This window comes from Pleurodeles waltl, chromosome 4_2 (assembly GCF_031143425.1).
Source record: "Pleurodeles waltl isolate 20211129_DDA chromosome 4_2, aPleWal1.hap1.20221129, whole genome shotgun sequence".
Taxonomy (NCBI): Eukaryota; Metazoa; Chordata; class Amphibia; order Caudata; family Salamandridae; genus Pleurodeles; species Pleurodeles waltl.
Genome location: NC_090443.1, coordinates 946,527,743 through 946,548,163, shown reverse-complemented (window position 1 = coordinate 946,548,163; position 20,421 = coordinate 946,527,743). Strand labels below are relative to the sequence as shown.

The following is a 20,421-nucleotide window of genomic DNA, read 5'->3' as shown; positions in this document are numbered from 1 at the left end:
CCAAATGGCTACTTGTGTTTGCAAATTGCCTTCCGTGCAAGAACAAGTCCCAATTCTGACTCAAAAAGCAATCATTTTAGAAGTCTTTATTTATAGTAAGAGTCTTTTGTTTCCCAGGTGAATTTTGTAGCTAAAATTACACACTTGGAGAAGGGTAGGACCTGTCAAGCTGTACAGCAAGAAGGCTGCTTTCATTTAAACTCCATATGCTGCTTGGATGAACTAGGATTTTTGACCCCCTCCTAGAGACATTGACCTCCCCATTAACACCTCGGGTACACAGAGAGGCTAAGACCATTTTCTAGTAGAGCAGTTGGAGAGAAGTATTTCGATTCAGTCTGGCAGCCCTCACTGCATGGGTAGAGAAGCACGTTTGAAAAGAGTGCCCATGTCTGTGAGCCAGTGCTGAAGACCAAAGAAAGTAAAATGGTGCTTTGGCAATTGGCACACTTGCTGGGAGGTGGGAAAGCCCTGTGCTGTCAGATGGGCCCCAGATTGTCAGGGTTGTCGAGTGGCAATCCAAACAGAATGTGATGAAAGTTGCAATCCCAGTCCATCTTATGATCGCTAGACCTGGAGACATCACTGAAGCAAAGCATCTTTTAGATGGCGTATAAGTGGAAAGGAAAAGATAGGGAATTGAACGTTAATTTCTTTCTTAAGATAGCCAAGAGCAAGCCAAAGGAGAGAGACTGATTGAATGGTACAGTTCTGTCAGACAAAGACGAATACTCACAAACTAAGAGAGAATGGAGCTAACTAACTCCATATGATGGGAAATGAAAGGGTAACCACATAGGAAGAGACAACTCTGTACATTGAGGGAAAAAGGGAGGTAGTTATGAGTCAAAGAGAATGCAATAATCTGAAAGTCTTAAGTATGGTCAAGCATATCATGGCTTTGATGAAGAAGATATCCCTGCCCAATTATAACGATTCTGGAAACTGGTAAGATGAAAGCAAATCAGAGTTTTGGGGCTGACAGTGGGCGCTGAGAGTTAAATCCTCAAACCTCCTTGCTAATCGGCATTGGAACTCATTGATGAGCATAATTCCTGTTATTTGGACCAATGCCATAGCAATAAACACAATAAAATCAAAATGGGACTCTACCCCAGAGAGTTAGACAGTAGTGATCCCACAATAATCTTTATATTCTCTGCCTTGAGAGAGACAGAGAGAGTCTTCATGGATGCAAGAGCTAAGTGAGCTCTAAAATATAAAGGTCTTGGAATCCTATTCCTGGTTGTGGCCCTTTAAAGGATGCAAATAACATTAGGACCCTAAATACACTGAAAAAGATGTTCATAGCTGTGGGTTTGCAAGTCCGTGTCACTTATGAGGGTACCAACTATATTTTCTGGAAACATGCAGAGCTAGTGTGAGAGAGGGAAGGTGAAAGATGAAAGGAAGATCCCGGCATGGGCTCTTGTAGCACTGATTCAGTGAAGGGCTTCTTTCTGTGTTTTTTCTTGGAAATGTAGGTTACGTTATAGAGGGTCCCAAAGAGAATGTTGAACAGTAACTTAAAATCATTAAATAGTGATGTTGGAATGTTTATGCGGTTCTACCATATACATTATTTTTCCACATTTAGTAGTCATAGGCGGGTGTTCTTTGCCCAATCTCATGATCATACTTGGTTTAGTAACCAGCAGTTTTCCCACTAGAGGCTTCAATAATCTGCCTGTGGTCACTTCGATAAGAGTACTACATTAGCTTATGTAAAGCTCTTAATGGGAAATTCCTCTGTTTGTTCTTTGTTATGCTTTGCTAACAAAACAATAACAATACAAATAAAAAAGTACAAAATGCCAACTGTCCATGTTGATTAAAAAGATTCCCTCTTCTACAGGCCAACAATGTGATGACATCTGGTGCGAGTTCCCACTATAGAAACTATTATCGCAATAATTGTTTTGCTGGCCTAACAAAATCACAGAAATGACGAAGAATCCAGAGTTGGATAGCTAGAATATGCTTGAACATAAGAAAAACACTAGCACATCACCCCTGCTCTGAGGTCCCTCCTCTAGCATCCAGTATAGCAAAAAGACACAGTTCCAGGAACTTTATATCATGCACAGGTCATTTTGGCTAGAAAGATCTACTCCAGCTGCAAAATCTGACCTTCCACAGTTCCACTTTTTTTTTCCTAGTCTTTTACTTCATCGACATTGTGTGCTTTATACAAAGTTAATGGATTCTGCTATGTCCCACATTGCACATTTCTGTTGATATACCTCCCATTCCCACTTTTACCTATGACCAATGTAACATTCTTCCATTTGTCTTCCTGTTCTCTGCAATGGGTTCTGCTCCTGCCCTACAATAATTTCTCCCATTCCCTCATGTTAAAGTATCTTAGATGCCCCTAATAAGCCACTTACATTTTAGCAGACCAGATGTTTGTGTCTCCTGCCTCTATTATGACCAGGCGGCACAATCACATCCAGGAACTCACATCTAAAGTGCAGCTGCCCTGTAATATGCATCTGAATCTCAGAACTCCAAGAAAGAATGCATGCTAACAAAGTTGGTTCATTGAAATGAAGAAACATTTCTAAACATGTTGATCAAATGTAACCTTTGTAATTTTTGTTTAACCAGGCCTCACCAACTTGAACTCTGAAAATTTGAGTCCAAAATCAGTATTTTGATTTTTAGGTATTTGATAGGAGGTGGCCCAAGGTCAGCCGAGCCCTTTACAGAGAAATCTTCTCCTGTAGCAGGAGGTGCTAGAAGGTGTGTCCGACCCTGTTCGAAGGCAGGTAGGGGTTAATGGGCCAGACCTGGTGGTTGGGGGTCGGTTTGCCTCTGGTGTCCTCTGGTCAGTCCTAGTATAGCTGTGCAAACAGGACCATATTCACTCTTTCTGCTATTGAGACTCGGTATAATGACTAGCAGTTAAAGGATTTTCTTGGAAATAGCGATAAGGATAGAGCTTCAAAAAGTCAAAGAGGCACTCTAACTTACTGCCAAGTCCAGTGACTGTCTTAGAAAAAAGGTCTGTACTTCAGTATCAGAGCAAAACAAAATACTGTATACAGTAATAGACAGTTCAGCTGCAGGGTTCTGGAAACCTATCTGCAAGATTCTAGTCGAGTGCAGAAATTCTCACACCATCTACAGTGGTCTGTCGCTGCTCTTATGGTGCCCACAATGTCTACAGTGTTTTGCCAGTGATTGAAAGATCATAGGCAAGAACCAGGCATGGGTGGAAGCTCACTATTAGGCTTTGCATGAAACTGCCATGTGTGGCAACACACAGGTCAGTCTATTCAGCGGTTGAGCAAAAGAGTTCATACTGTCAATCGTTAATCACCCCAACATGCAGTCATGTCTTTTCGAGATCACAATACAGTCTCTCAATCTTTGCTTTCAGACCTCGTGTTACCTCTTCTTTCGCGTGTGGCGGGTGTTGGAGTCAATGTCCTCGTCAACAGCTGCTGAACTGCGGACAGTAGCCTTGCTTCTTGCATGTAGCCACTATGAACATACTACACTGCAAGCTGTGACAGATGTCTCTCGTTCTCAGCAGTTGTGTCCTCCAGGCTATTGGGGGATCCTCTGAGAACAGCAGTGCTGTCAGGCCTCGCAGGTCGCACAGCACGCCAGGACAGCGGTGGAGTCACTTGGAGGTTGTCAGTGCTTAAAGTAGTCCATGCATTGAGTCTGGATGACCCCTTACACCTTTGGTCGTTGCTGGGTCTGCTCCGGGTTCAAAAAATAATTTCAATTCAGATTTTATAAAGTCATGGAGTTCTAAAATAAAGAGCAAGATTATTTGTTGGTACTAAACCTTAATTGTTAAACTAAAAGTGTGGCATATTCAGATTGTTGCAGTTGTTACTTGTTTTGCTCTTAAATCCTGTCTGATATGTACTACGGTCTCTTGGCCCCGCCACTGCCCCCTCTGAAGCCAGTTATCAAAGGAGAGATTATATAAACAATGGGTAATCATGGTTTGTCAATGAACATAAAAGGGTACCATGTAAAGGGGGATTTATACTCTCCTCTGCTTTGTTGGCTGGTCTTTTGATTTCAGCATCTGCATGATCACTGCATTAGCCTTAATCATAACGTTTTTTGGTACTCCTACAGGCTCCAAAGAGGCGTAAACCTGGTACTCACTCTGGGGTGCAGAGCTGGGAAAGTTTCATATCACCTTTCCGAAAACCCCTGGCCCCACTGACCAATCAACCCATTTGTCTGGATAGCAGCAAACATGTAAGTTCCAATGTTTTCATACCGCAACTGCTTCAAAACTCACGCCCTTTCATGGTAAGAACAGTTCTGCACCCTTGTCCATTGTTTTGGAAATTTAAACGTAGGGGGAGGAGCCATCTACTGTTTTTTAATGTTTTGTGATTCTCTTGTTTTGATTGTTTGGGTCATTAACTTAAAAAAATCGAATATTGTTAAGTGTTGGCTTTAGTGCAAAGGTGAGGTATTTATGTGCACCTACCTGCTTTCAATCACATACACATAGCATTGTGTTATTTTATTGGTAATTATTATTTGCAGAATAGAAGCTAATATATTCAAGTATAGTAGGGCCATTGTCTGAGTCGACACCAAACAGAAGGACCATTCAGGTGTATCTGGGCTTTAGGTTCAGAAATAAGTTTTAAAATGTGACTGAAGGGCTTCTAGTTAATCATGTTGTATGTATATTATCTATATCACTTTAACCAATACCCCAGCAATCACTGATTGCAAACGGTGGTAGATTGAGTGCTGAACAGACCTAGTTTTATGCAAGCCTGATACATAGAACACTTAGTAAATTATCTAGTAAATAATCTACCTAAAGCTAACAGGACACAAGTCCTTGCAGACACATTTCTAGCAGTGTTACTGATATATTTCCCAAAAAGTGATCTGAGATAAACATGTGCAAGTAGGAAGAAAGAAACCAGAGAGGTAGTTCAACTCTGTCAAAGACTCCGGGGTCGTGTAAGATCAAGGAACAGGTCTTTCTTACTGGTGATCAGAAGAACATTTTTGAATGGTAACGATGTCTGTGTAAGACTAGTAGCCCTTGTGGAGGTGGTTCTTGCTGATTTTGTTTTGTAGTTGAGAGGAGTATGTTTTCCCAGTGAATTTACTGGTAATGGGAAGCATGTGATAAAGGGTAGGTAAACGATCCTCTCCGTGTAATTTCCAGCAGAGGGAGGATCTTTCCTACTTTGAAGTAGTCCAGAAAGTGTTTTTTTTTTTTTTTTTTTTTTTTTTTTTTACTAAGCAAAGCGTTGATATAGAGTAGGGGCCTGAGGACCATATTGAGGAAGCTGATCCAGTTGATGGATGAAGGATGGTTTTGTAGAAGTTAGTTTTGACAAAAGTGATGAAGTGCCTGTGTCCAGAGAAGGGTGATTTTGTTTTGAGTGAGACTGTTACCGGTGTAAGTCTATCTCCCTTTCTTCTCTTGTGTGCATATGATAACCTATTTCATCCTTGTCTTTTAATGTGGTGAAACCATATTTGCCAACTTCTAAAGAAATGTCACTGTGTGAAGCGGGGGAGCAGGGACTCATGCCAGGAGCTACCTTGAGACTATCTGCCCTCCACCACCTCCCAACACCCTCCTCTACCCAAGAAAAACCCTCCACCCAACCCCCTCTGCCTCCTCTCCAAAAAAAATAAAAAATAAAAGGGTCAGTGAGTCTGTTGCCCATGCCCTGAGGTGTTTTCACACCCCTTAATGAACATGGGCCGCTTACAGCCTCCAAAGACCAGCAGGAGAGTCACTCTGTTCAGTGTTTTCCAGCTAGTTTTTCCTGCAACCATGTGATTTCGGCTTTTCAGCAGGAGATTGCTTGAAGGGAGACGAAATCGTGTGGTGGTTGTGTGGTTTAGTAATCACTATACACTATTGAATTTGCCAATATCTAGGATTCACCTTTTTGCAGACTTTTACATTTCTTTCCAAAAGATAACAGTGAGCAATGTGCATCTTTTGATAACTTGCTTCTTTAGCCAACCTACACCATACATCTCTTGTCTCTTCTGTCTGAACTCCTGGACCGGAGTTCATTTTCCACTGTTACCTCAGTGAGACATCACTGCATAACAGTCTCCTGTCAGAGGAGACCCTAACTGGTAACCTGTAATTGGCACTGTTTTCAATATCATATACCATATTTTACTTGGCACTGTTAAAACTCCATAATGTTTTAATGCATATTGAATGTTCACGTTTGCTGTCTTTTATTCAGGAAGCATTTATCCGAAGTATTTTGTCGAAGCCTTTCAAGGTTCCTATTCCTAATTATAAAGGTACGTATTTCAGAACCGTGCTAGGTCTGTGTTATTTCTTTGCAAACAGAATGTTAGAATTATGAAGTTCTATATTTTCTTTGCACCAATGCTTCTACCCTGTTTATTATCAAGTTTAGCAATGACATGCTCACACAGCTTTTTTTTGGTAGGCCACAGATAAAGCAAATGACTTCTGCAGAATGCTGCACTGGAGCATGCAGCAAATATTTTCCCAGCGAGAATCCTAAAATGCACATTGATTGCCCATTATCAATTTAACACAATGAGAATTTAGTGAAGGGGTTGGCTTTATATCTGCACATAAGATATTTAGATGCCCTTCCTTTCAAACACTATTTAAGTGCCATTGTCTTTTTGTGCTTTTAATTATGCTAGACAAAAGCAATATGTATCATGCAAGCTGAGAGGTTAAAGTATAGTAGGACCTTGTTTTAAGTTCAGTAATGAATTTTGTGACTGAAATGCCTTTTGTTAAACATACTGAATGCATCTTTTCTACAGCACTTCAGCCAATACCCTAGCAGTCATTGACTGCAAACAGTTGTATATTGTATGTTGTACGTTGAATAGACCCAAATTAACGCCTGCCCGATACATAGAACGCTAAGTAACTAAACGACCTAAAGCTAATAGGACACAACCCCTTGCTGGCACATTCATGGCAATGTTATTGCTATATATCCCACCAAATAATCTGAGCTTCCCAATGGTAAACTGGCACGTAGGTATGGGGGAAGAAAACAGAGATGTAGTTCTGTAGATAAAGTAATAATAATTGAGACAGATAAATGTTTTCTTTGATAAGATGTAGAACAATAATTTGAGAGATCAATTTATTATAAATCCTTCAAAGCTGGAGAGGGGGAATAAATCAAAAACCTGAACAGTTTAAGTTTAAAGATGATTCCTTTGACTGAGGTAAGCCAAAATACATTCAGGTATCTCATTTACTGTTATATAGGTTTTTGTGCACAAATCACCCTAAACCTTCAATTTGTTTAATACTTCAAAGCACAACAACAATTGCAAAGGAGTAATAATGCAGGGAAGTGTAGGTAGGAAGGGTAAATGCAAGACAGTTGAATTCCACACATAGTTCTGTTTTGTTAGATTTTCTTGTACATTGTATTCTTTGGCCTCTAGCTTCTTCTTTGACACTATGATGTTAATGGTTCTTATTGAAAGGACTTCTCAAGCACTTTGCTGAGATGTTGAGTGAGGAAAGTTCTCCAAATACCTGTCCTGCTGCAGAACTGATAGATCATCAAACCTTATTGCCCACCGTACTGGATGAAGCACAGCTGATTTCACGGAGACAGTGGGTAGACGATGGGCTTCAGGTTAGGGGTGAGTAGCAGACCAAAGAAAGCCAGACAAGCCTGGCATAACCCCATTTTACAAAACACTTGGATACAGTGTCAAAGTCAAAGATCTTGGTGCTGCTCAAAACCCCCTGGAACCATCACAGCTTCACTTACAAGCTCCAGCATGACAGATGCCTCAGTACTCCTACATAAGGCATGATATTGGCCTATCCAGTCTGACCTGACTAGCTCTGCTAGCTCAATGTCCTGTTCAGAATGAATGGATTTAGCTTCACCTCAGATCCACACAATTTCAATAGAGCCTACCAACGACTCCTCCACTGCTTCCCAGTTTTCCACTCAAATGTTGGAGATAAGTTTGCAGGAGATCAAAGAACTCAAGACTTTAAAAAAAAAAAAACATAAGGGGATAAATAAAAAAAAATCAGCTGGCTGTTATTTTTGCTAAACTTTCACATAACACTGATCGGCTGAAGGAAGCAGAGCAGAGAATATACAATCCTGGAGTTCAACAGGGACAGCGTCAGAAAAATACAGAAAACTTTGAAAAGGAGACTAATGCTTTGAAGGAAAAGCAAGAAGAGATGGAAAATACCTCATGCTGCTCCAATTTGCGTTTTGTTGGAGTGCCGAAAAATATTGAAGGCACAGGAAGGAGTTGTCCCGCTGGTTGAGGAACTCATTCAAAAATATATTTTGCCTGACTCTACAATGGACCTAACAGTTATGAGAGCACACTATATCCCCAGCCAGATTCGGAATACCCAGTACCCAGGAATAACAGTAGAGATTTTATGTGCCTGACTAGGTCCCCATAGAGTATTTAGTACAAGATATTGCTCTGGGCTCTAAAAAAAAAAAGGATCAATTGTTTAGATCTTTCTCCATTGCAAGTTTGCTTCTAATTTGTTGGAAGATATTAGCTAGTTAGACCAGCCAGTTGTAGAATGTAATATGGTACAAAGATGGAGATCAAATGGTTTAACCCAGCTGATATATTTTATGGGTCAATATGCATGATTAACCTGGACAAATATTGAACCACATATTAGATATAAAGTTTCTGTTATTTGGTGTTTTAACCATGTTCATCAGTTTTTAAAAGACCTTGACCCTAAAAGGGTATGTCAGAGCTCTGAGTTGGTAGAGGATCTTATTGAGAATAATACTCAAAGGTTGGTTAGCTATTGGAAAACTAGGTTTGATGGGGCAAGAAACAGCAGTATAGTTTTGAAAGTGCCCCAAAGATGGGAAGCCCACGAAGCTATGACAATCTCCCCGGTAGAATGGAGAAAAATCAATAGGTTTAACTTAATGATTTTAAAAGCAGCGTTTCGCTGAATGCAATTTTACACAAAATGGTTAGTATACATAGAACAACGTCATGTTTACTTAGGACTAATCCTCAAATTACGCATGCCTGCTTTAGATGTGAACCGGAAGGGGTTGGTAATTGGACGCATATCACTTTTTCTTGTGCAAATACAAAGGGATTTTGGCAGGATATTTCACATTGCGGTTCTTACCTAGGTCTGGTATTTCCAGCAGACAATCAATTAGTTCTACTGGGTTATTCTCAGAATTGGGAAACAAAAATGCACATAATAACCTTGGTTGTACGCTCTTTGCTAAATTTTGCAAAATTTGCAGCCTTCTGTTGAGCAGTGGAGGATTAAAATGTTAGAGGTCAAAGAACATGAAAAATTATATGCTTTAAAGTCGAGGTCTAAACAGAGATTTGCTGAATTGAGGGATTCTTTTATGTAGAGAACTCCAAGTGCTCAATATGAAATAGAGGGGGATTAGAATATTTTCTATTTTTATGACTCTTCCGCCAATGAACTCCTTTTTCATGTATGATGAATGAATTATCTGTGATTTCTCCAATAACAAATACAATGACGTTCCATATAGTTATTTTTTTCCATATCTGAGTCTGTTTTCTATGTTTTAGGAGCCCTGGGATTACGGGCATTGGGTATCAAAAAGGCTGGTGTCAGGCGGGCACTGCATGACCCCTTTGAAGACGGGGCGCTAGTTCTTTATGAGCCTCCCCCTCTCAGCGCCCATGACCTGCTCAAAGTTGACAAGTAAGGCACCATGTTTTGAATTTGATACAACTGTTCTCGTGTTATTTCCATGACATAAGAGTTCGAATAGTGTAATACGCAAAATTTGTAAAACAGTTTGTCTCCTATTAAGGAGAATTGCTCACCAGTTTTCTAAATTGTGATTGTTTATGTGGTTCCAAAATGGTGGTGGAGCTCAAATAGCATTTGTAGCTTTTATACTATGCCTGGTATCACTAATAGGCCCACAATAAAACGATTATAATTTGTTAATATAGATTCAAGATATTTTACATTCTATACACCCCCTCCTTGAACCATGTCTTGCTAATGGGCAGTTGCTGCAAACAGCCAACTCCCCAGACGTGGCATATAAGGTCGGTAGGTACAGTTACAGTTTAAGAGCAGTTTCATGTACAACAGTGAAGCAATTGTGCATGGGATGGAAAGAGTTAACAATTTTTGTTTGCAGGCCTCTCACCTTTTTGTGTGTCTGTGAGAGACATCTATCCATCACCAGATTTTGTGTTTGGTTGAGTAGTTCTTTTATGTTCTTGTCATTTGCGGCTTCTCAGAAAAAACTGGTTAGTTGGCGGCCAATAGAAGTGAGTTTCCTCCAGAATGGGGACTACACATGCAGATTTGGAAACAGTAATTCGGTGTCCACATGTTATTCTTGTTCACGTGGCTAGGAACCCAAATAGCCGAATTTAGTTGGAAAGATTCTGGCCAGAATCATTGTTTTCTGCCACATGGTATCTCCCCAACCCCCCACCAAACACCAGCCCACTTGACCTAAATAATATAGGTCGACTGAATACAATAAAATATAATCCAGTTTCCGAACCTGATAAATTATATTATTATTTTCGTATCACACAAAGTTCTACAGTTGCATGATAGCAGTGCTACTTGAATTCCTAAAATTGGAAGTTTGTTGCCCAAGTAAAACAAACGTTGTCCAACACAAGAAGATCACAAGAACGCAAGTGATCATGTATTGGCTTTGACTGATGTAATATCCGCTGTTTGGTGTGTGTGTGAGTTGTGTTTTAATGAATCTCAAGAATTGCATGACTAAGTATTGGGGCCTTTTTGTTCCCCCAGGGAGAAGCTGCCAGTCCATGTTGTGGTTGATCCCGTACTGTGTCGAATTTTACGCCCACATCAAAGAGAAGTAGGTTTAGATGAAGATTTATTTTAAAAATTGTGAACTCTAAAGATCTAGAAATTCATTCAAGTTGATTATTTTATTACACACTAGTTGGAAATTTACATAGATTTAAAAATAATCTGAAGGTGCGTGCTGACCTACTTTAAAAAAGGCTAAAATGCAGGGAGAAGGACATTGCCCTTACTGTCCGCAGGATTAATTGGTCTAATAATTCCTTACTGAACATTGTTAATCATTCCATCAGCAAATGCCGTATGTCTGTAGTCGTGTCTACTTTTACTTAGCCATGCCAAGTTGCACCCAAATCGAAAGCACATTGGGTGATAACAATGCCTTTTCCATTTGTTATTGTTGCAGGAGGTGTGAGACTTATTTTTTGTCCCTTTCAGTTTCACATTTCCTATCTGTTGTGGGGTTAAATAGTACCTTCAGATTTAATTATGATCCAATCTGTTCCCTGTTGACAGCTAATTTGCTACTGTGCACGGTTGTATGAATGTATGCACTATTTGTATAGCACAAAATTAGCCAAAAGGGAGCAAATCGCTGCACAGGGTCAAAGGCCAGCATCTGGTCAACAGGTGATGGGAGAAGTAGTTTTGGGTCTGGGAGCAGAAGTGTAGAGTCAATGCACTGTGATGTCGTTTTTTTAAAGAGGCTCGAATTCAACTCTTTGCTAAATTGAAGCAGGTTGATGCGGTCCTGATGGGTACGGGGATGTTGTTCCAGATCCTGGGTGCGTGGGTAGAAAAGGCCTACTGCCTTGTTTTTTCCCCCTCACATGTCGTAGTCTCTAATCTGATGGTGTCCTGCCTGTGGGTTTTCCGAGGACCACCAGAGATGGCGAGCTTTTCTGCAAGCATAAGCAAGGCTGCTGGTCATGTAAACGATGTTGTTAGTTTTGAAAATGGTTCGGTCTGGCAAATCGAGTGAGTGGAGTATCATCAGAGGGTCCCTGTTATTGTAACCAGCTGTTATAAGAAAATTGTGGCAATGTGTGAATTATGTACGTTCAGTATATTTGCTTCTGTGTTTGGAAGGGATAGCATCAACAATCTTTATATGGAAGTTGTTTACGCTTCTCCCATTATGGCTGGTGGACATTGTGCCCCTAAATATTAGGCATAGTCAAAGCTAGCTTTTTTTATTATAAGAGAAAATCTCAGGTTTATGTCACTGCCACCAATTCCTGATTTCAGTTTACTTGTTAAGTCATAAACTCAAAGCTGAAAACCTGTAACACATTTGAGTTCAAAATAGTTTTATTCCATTCAAAGGCCATAAAAACAACAAAGAAATAATAAATATTTAAATTTTAAAAAATTACCGAACTTAAAATGTTGTTTAAAAAAAAATGATCATGCAGCTGTCCTATGCATTGCACATTTTAGTCATTTACTGACTCAGGAAAATAATGGCAGGTGATTAAAGTAATCATAAGTATAAAATTTAAAAAAGCTCCTCTGCAAATCATATAGTGCAGAAAAGGTTTGAGGTCTTTCTTGTTCAAAGACTTAAAAATTACAAAAAACATTAAATGCATCTGAATGTTGAAAATAATCATAGACACGAAGGCACTACATCAAGTGCTAATTACTTCCACTGCTTAGGACGTGCCCGGGCTAAGGCGGTCTCGTCCCTTCTTCGGAGGAGGATAGGCTGAGCCCACTTACTTAGCCCCGCTCTTGTGTGCTTTGGTGCATCTGGGTCCACTGCAGCTTGGCCGACTGGTTACTAAAATTCATTATTGCCAAACACAGGGCTACATCATCCCGCCCATCCCTCACTGTCGGTAAGAAAACTTATTGGTTCTTCTTTGATTTATTTATTTTTGGACAAGGCTTTTGGCAGTGCTAAATAAAGAAACCTACAACACATATGCATTTCCCTTTAAGTAAATGTCAGTGAATCTGGCCTGAAGGATGACAAACTCTACTCCTCATTCAAAATGTTATTATTTATCTTTTATAGGTGTACAATATATTCAAATTAGTTGAAATCATATTTTCAAAATACATTATTACAAGTGTGTAAATATGAAGACATTAAAAAAAAAGCTCATGGCGAGTCCTAGATAGTAAAAATCTAAGTTTATCAAAATCACAGAGACGAGGCAATTGAGATAATTAAGTTAAAATGCATCATCCTTAAATTGTGCAATCTAGGGCATTCGAAGGTAATGTGTAAAGAAGAACCTAGTACTTTTCCACAACTGCAAATCTTTGGACCATAAGGTAATTTATTATAAATACTTCTAGGATACAGAATGACAGATGTCCCCTCTTACAGATTTATACAATTTCCTAGACTGCACATGCCATTGATTTTAGCCCTGCCAAACGGAAACGAAGGTGTGTGATGGTAAATTCTTTGAGGCTGTTTAGCAACAACTTATTAAAACCAGGATTGGAAATACCACAGCGGAAGACTTGAAAAGTGATTACCAGCTGCTCCAGTGTTTTCCTCTGGTGACCAAATATTTTATACTCCATCCTGTTGTTGTTGGTAATTTTCTCTTTGACAATCTTCCCAGAGAAACTGAGCTTTTCTTTTACATAAACGTATATTGCATATCAAATGGAACTCTTTAACTTATAGTGGAGTAAACAATGATATTCCTTGTTTATAGGCGGCAAAGGTGTCACTGGGGGTAGAGATAAGTTCGCCTGCCACGTTTTTTCTTCGGTGGCATCCACCGTATATCTCCGCATCAAAGGTAATCTGGAGGACTGCCTTGCTCTTATAACAGGACAGATAGATAATCATCAAATTTAGTGTCATTACTTTTTAATATATATTCATTTTATCCACCTTTGCACAAGATAACATTCTTACATACTTCTTCCATTTACCACCTTCTTCCCAATTGTAGCCCAAATATTTATACCGATTGAACTAGTCGGTGTTTTTCCTCACATAACACAAGTGAGCATTATTTAAGCTTCTTCTGTCTCTAGTAATCATGATCTTCATATTATTACTATAGACAGCAAGGTAATTGCTTGCTGCATGTATATGTGACAACATCAGTTTTACTTTTAAGCCTGTCGGAGGCAGGTCAGTTCAGGCCGCACCATCGACATAAATAAGTGCTTGACAGTTGTGTGGTCATCATTGGGGGGCAATGCCCCTTCCGAAGATCCCTTAGAAAGGTACTAAACAAGGACACGCCCCTGGTGCGTACGACTTTCTGTTTTCAGAGTGGCAAATGATGTATTCAGCCTAACTGATAACTAAGTGTTAGAATGCAGCTTTCAGATATTGCATAAAAAAGCCCAGATGCGATTTCCCACATTTGCCAGTTTAACCCACATTATGTGCTGTGGGATCTTGTCAAAGGCATCACTCTACGAAAGAGAGGCAACAAAGAGCGTGCCCCTCTAAATATGGTATTTGTCTATCTGATGTGACTCAATAAAGGGCTGACATGCCTTCCTAAATCTGGCTTTAAGTCTGTTACAATATCACGTTACAAACCAGTTTTCTTGGTGTTGCAAAATTAATCTTGCAAACAGCCTTTGTCAGAGTGAGATGACACTCGGTGAGTCCAGAGTGTCATGGTGGGTCTTTCTTTTTTTGTATAAATTAGAATCATAGAGGCACCAAGTAGGCAGTATAGCACAGTGGATTATACATATTTTAAAATATTTATGCAAAAATGCAGCCCACCATGTCACATAACATTTTAACATCTAATTACGAATCCCTTCTTGTCTAGGGCTACCCGCTTAAATTAGTCTCTTTAAACCAATTTTGATTTCTTCTGATCATCTAAGGAACCGTAGGCTTGCATAGAATACATTAATACAGGAGGGGTGGATAAAATGCACTCGTTATATCCACATCCAAACTTTTTCAGAAATGCTTGGAAAAGGCTTCTTTGCCGCTGCTCCTTTTCCTTTCAAAACCAAATTTCTAACCATAGAGTCACCAGTTTAATAACTATTCATATAGGACCATAGGAAATGTAGAGCGGTTGGCGATAATGTGGCGGCAGTACCGCCATCAGGGTGGCGGTACTTACCGCCACATTATGACATTGGCGGGTTGTCTGAAGCCAACCCGCCAATGTACCACTCCGATCGCCATCGCGGTAGCAGCAGCCAGGCTGGAGATAACCATCTCCAGCCCGGCAGCAGCCATTGTGCCGCCTGCAGGATTATGACCCAGCCTTCCACCATGGTTTTTGTGGCGTTCGTAACGCCACGAAAACCCTGGCGGTAGGCCATATCCGTGAACGGCCTTCCCTGTCACTGATGGGGGGGGGCCCCCTCCACCTTTCCAAACCCCCCCCACCACCTCTCCAAAGACCCCACACCCTACATCCATGCCCCCTTCACACACACACACATACACACACTTATTCACACATACATGCATGCATACATCCAATCACACATACATCAGCGCACACTTCCAAAGATACATGCAGACACACATTACAATTTCTATACATACACGCACTCACACTTGCATACATTCATGCACCCAATCCACACACACCTGCTATCACGCACACACATACATGCACACACCCTCCACCCCCCTTCCCTGTCTGAGACCCGACTTACCTGGATCCAGGGGGTCTTCCGGTAGGAGACGGGACGGGCACTGCTACCACCAGCAGCTGCCCGCCAGCAGAACACCGCCAGGCCATATTCTTTGTCATAATGTGTCTGGCGACGGTCTACTGGGGTGGCACTGCTGGTGGTAGCAGCGCCACTTTACCGACATCCGCCAGTATGGTCACAGCTGGATTTCCGCCCTTCTTGTGGCCGAAATCTGGCTGTGTTCATAATATGGCACGCGGCTGGTAGCCGCAGCGACTGTCATTTGGTGGCCGTCGCTGCGGCGGTAGCTGTTTTTTTACAGCCAATGTTATGACGAGGGCCATAGTGTGTATTTGTAAACTGCATGTTCACCCTTGGGCTTCTTGGCACTGAAATATTTACTTTTACACAACTCAGTATTATTTTTACACAACTCAGTGTTACTCCTTTCATCGACCCTGGAAAGCTGAAAGGCTCAGTTGACCCACTGAGATTTGAACCCATGACCATGAAGTCAAACAGAGATACCTGGAGTAGATACATTGGGTCATTGAGCCACCAAACGAGATAAACTAATTTTGTTTTTATCCTATGAAGAAAGAATCTAGAATTGCTTCTTGCCTTCCTTTGGTTTTCAAAGGGATCTTGCTGGTTCAACAGTTGTGACTGGCAATGTATTAGACTCTTTTCCGACTCACAATGATGGTCAAACCATCCTTTGTGTCAGCAATAGGTATTGTTAACTGGGCCACAAACACTTGAACCCATTCTCATAAGTAGTTTGATTGTCTGTCTGAATAACCAAAGAAGTATCCAAAGTCAAATCCTCAAGTTTAGACAAATATCTTTGAGGTAGAACTGAAGAAATCAGCCAATATGCCCCTTACGTGGTCCAAGAATGACCATCTCAATTGAAGGTGAACGTATTGCTGGCAAAAGAGAAGCACAGTGAGAGCTGACCACTTTATTTTTTGTGTAAATAGCCATTGTTATCGGAAGAAAACCTAAGATTGTGTTCCATTAGGGTAGATTCACACAAATGTATATTTGCGAGCACCCCCTTGTGGAATAAAAGGCATCAGAAGGGGGGCTATTTCCCAGGCTGGGAATTATTCATTCAAAAATTAAGGACATGTTCCTTGTCGTAATACTATCTCAAGAAAATAAGAGGCAGAAGTAGCATAATGCCTCGTAAATGTCATTTAATATATTCATTAAAATACCCATTAATGACAATTCCCTCATCGCTTTCAAAATGGAAATTGGAAGAACCATTTGCCTTCCAGTGGACAAATAAGGAGGAGTATGGGGGAATGTATACCAAATGTTGAGGGAGTCAAAGAAGATGATGCTAAAAGGATGGCACTATCATGTCAATTAGCATTAATCAAGGTATTGACTAATCACTTTCATTTGTCAAAGAGCTAATTCCCTGGAAGAACACATTTCCTTAATTGCTTGTGAAACCTCCAAGAAAGCAAATCGCCCATCCACCAGGTTTCCTGTAACCTAGTTCCACCAAAAAAGTTAATCTAAAATGTATTAACACGTGCTGTGTTCCAGCTAGTGCAGGGCAGTATTTCAAGTCAACTGAGAGTCAATATTAGGAGTAATCACTGAACCCACTTGGGGTAACAAAGGAGAAAGCAAAGAAGCAGACTGAGCAATAGACCCACCAGACCATTCTGTGTTGACTATTAGGATCATTAAGTCTATTTCATGGCATCCTGGGTAGCAAGCTGGTTCTATTACAAACAGTTCAGCGCATGACATATATTTGCAATTGTGTAATCTTGGGATTATGGCTGTATTTTTCCTTTCAATTGCTGCAACTATGCTTTCTTCTCTTGTAGGGAGTTAAGTTTCTTTGGGAGTGTGTAACGGGCAGAAGGATCCCTGGTAGCCATGGTTGCATCATGGCTGACGAGATGGGTTTAGGAAAGACCCTGCAGTGCATCTCACTCATGTGGACCTTACTACGCCAGAGTCCAGATGCAAAACCTGAAATTGAGAAGGCTGTTGTGGTGTCACCATCTAGCCTGGTTAGAAACTGGTATAACGAAGTTGGAAAATGGTTAGGAGGAAGAATAGAGCCCCTGGCAATCGATGGGGGATCAAAGGATGAGATTGATCGCAAATTAGGTACAGCTATAACTATTACCTAAACTTTTCTTTTTTTTTTTTTTTTTTTTTTTAATGAAGTGCTTTTAAGAATAGTTTTTGTACTAACTCCTATTTGTTTTACTTTTGCAAAATGTAAACCTGCATGAAAACAACGGTTCTGAGAGAAATGTTTGTATACTGTTGGAGTAAATCTAAATCTTACCAAAGAATTGGAAGAAATAATACATGAAATTATGGCAAACACCTGATAGGTTTTCTAGAGGAGCACGATCGAAGTATAGATAGACCACCAGGCACATTCAGTCTGCACATTTCTCTACCTTCTAACAATGATCAGATTTGGTTTTAGGTGTTCCTCACACCTCGACTTCTAAAGAGCTGATTTTATGTTATGTTCCTTTTAAACATAACCGAACAGTAGCTTTCACAATGCAGTAATATTCAGATTTATTTTTTTCCATAAATACAGTAGGCAAGGATTTAAGCGACCAATCAAACACATACTGTCAGATTGGGAATACATTTTCTTCCTTATTAGGATAAATCTGGGTGTGTATTCAAAGCAAACATGAGCCTAACCTGCAGCATGCAAAGCTGTCTTTGCTCTAAAAAGTTAACAGAACCAGTAGGCACAAAGAGCATCCGTTCTGCAGAGCAGTTTTTTATCATACCTGTGGTGCTTTTCTCTGTTACCAGTATTGCCATAAAAGATCCATTATGTCTTTATGACGAGATGTAGTGGGAGCGAGTGATGCATAAACTTACACAGAGTTGTTAATACATGATGTCATCAAGTTAATTTAGCAGATACCACGCTTCAAAATTATGCTAACCTCTGGCATATCCAGGCCAAGTCTATCAAATCTGCTTCACTACAAATGACATCTGCTGTAATTGGTATCTACTAACAGCCCAGTGGCCTTATACCAGTTGGTGTTTAATAGTAATGCTAAAAAAAGTTGAAATGGAAAGGTCTGTGTCTGTTTTTCAGGCAGACATCTTTGTGATCAACAGAAAACACAATGAAGAACCGGAGGAGGAACCTTAAATCTCTCTCAGAAAGGCTAATTTAGTCTTAATTTACTTTAAGATACCTGCCTGCTTAGCAATGCACATACTTCTAATGTAGGCCTCCCAATACCACTCACCACTCGAAGCTAGGTCAGTATTAAAACAGAAATATTCTGGAATTGATTTTTTAACTTCTAATTTGCAAGCTGCATTTAGTAGCATCTCCTAGTAACAGCACCAGTCTCTGGAGCGAGAAAACCCATAAGATATCAAAAGTTGAGAGCACTACCAGTGAATGATCCAACAAGGTGCAGAGCAAGTATGAGATCTGGTCCAACCATGTACAAACATCACGAGAAACCACACAGCGGTCTAGCGACGTCTACATCCCTTGGACTTAACATTAAAACATGAACTCAGCAGCAGCCGGATTCCTGTATCTCCAAACATCCAAAGTATCCTTTTGTTGTTCCATAAGTTGTGTAGCACCTACTTATATCTATCTAAGGTATTTGTTGGACCTTCCTAATAGTTTACCTAGAATACCAATAACACCCACCCCCTCAACCCTGCCACACAAAGAATAGTTAGTGCATTCAGATAATGATATGTGGAAATCTCTCCTGAATAACATTGAGGACAGTTTTGAGGACACACACATTAACCAATGCCCCTTTCAACATGCTTTGCAATATTAGGAATATACCCTCTTATCAGTCGCAGATTTGAAATGCCGGAATGTCAGACCTTGCCTGATCCATATAACCACCCCCTGAGTACTAAATCTGGCCACCTCACTTAAGCGCTATTGACCTCTGTTTTGGGACAGATATATGTTCTGAAGATAAGCAATCTTGTGTCTGTCCGGAGAGGCTATGGATTTCTACACATTGTGCGCCTCATTCCCTCTGACATTCTAAGACATAAAACAAAGGTGTCTCTTTGTATAGTTAATCATGCTTGTAACGGGTAATGTGTAGTGGCTATTATTGAGATTACCTAATGACCCAGGTGCCTAAAGGCCGCTAATAGTAAACTGTTTGTATCTTGTGATACCGCTAGTAACAGCGTATCTTCCTTCCCTCTGCACACTGGGAACTCCAATCTTCGGTGAATAGTCTCTACTCACCATAACAAGAAACCACTTGACTTTTCATACCCAAAGACTAGCACACATGAGGTGTGGGAGCCATTCCCTTTCCTCCAACTAAAGTAGTGGTGAACGGAGAGTAACTGTAGGAGTCTGTCATCCCTAATAAGTGGGAATGCATTGAATCTTGTGTAATAAAGGGCCTTATTTGTTGGAGTATGTATCAGTGCGGCAGTGAGGACTCGACCTCTTACAGGGTACAGTACAGCTTAGACTATTAAATACAGGTATTCCCCTTTATGCAAGCATCTGTCTCTCTACTCTGTAGTCTGATCCCTCCCAGGGGACCATAGCAGAGGGCAATGCATTTAATTGATGATCAGATCTGAATCCGGCACCAACCCGAGCTAATAATACACGTCAGTATTTTACAAAAAATGAAAAAAGTAATATACAGACCTATAGAATGATATATTGTAGTTTTGTCAGCTAGCATCATGGTAGGGAATAATAAACATAACTTTTTTTAGGAAAAAAGTATGCATTAAGGAGAAACTCTAGTATTCACTCAGAACAAGGTGGATTTTTTTTTTATTTGAGTCTCACTAATTTTAGGAAATGGCAGTGCCATTTGGGGATCACTGAACAGCTGTCCTTTGTAATTTTTTGATGTAGAGTATGGCTTAAAGGAAAATTAATTTTCTGCAATTTTGTCTTGACAGCAGAAAATGCCTTCCTTGTCGCCTGAATGGCCAGTGTGAAATCTGTAAAAATGAAGAACCAGAACAGCACA

At 40.3% G+C, this 20,421-nt stretch overlaps 1 protein-coding gene across 1 annotated transcript in view; it reads left to right on the top strand.

Annotated features, from left to right (window-relative positions):
* RAD54L (RAD54 like) overlaps positions 1-20,421 on the top strand; it is a 112,562-nt gene that overhangs the window by 17,304 nt on the left and 74,837 nt on the right. The window contains exons 3-7 of the mRNA XM_069232758.1: positions 4,105-4,230; positions 6,222-6,282; positions 9,565-9,700; positions 10,787-10,856; positions 17,257-17,545. Of these exons, the coding sequence (XP_069088859.1) occupies positions 4,105-4,230; positions 6,222-6,282; positions 9,565-9,700; positions 10,787-10,856; positions 17,257-17,545 (682 nt within the window). The remainder of the gene's footprint in view (positions 1-4,104; positions 4,231-6,221; positions 6,283-9,564; positions 9,701-10,786; positions 10,857-17,256; positions 17,546-20,421) is intronic.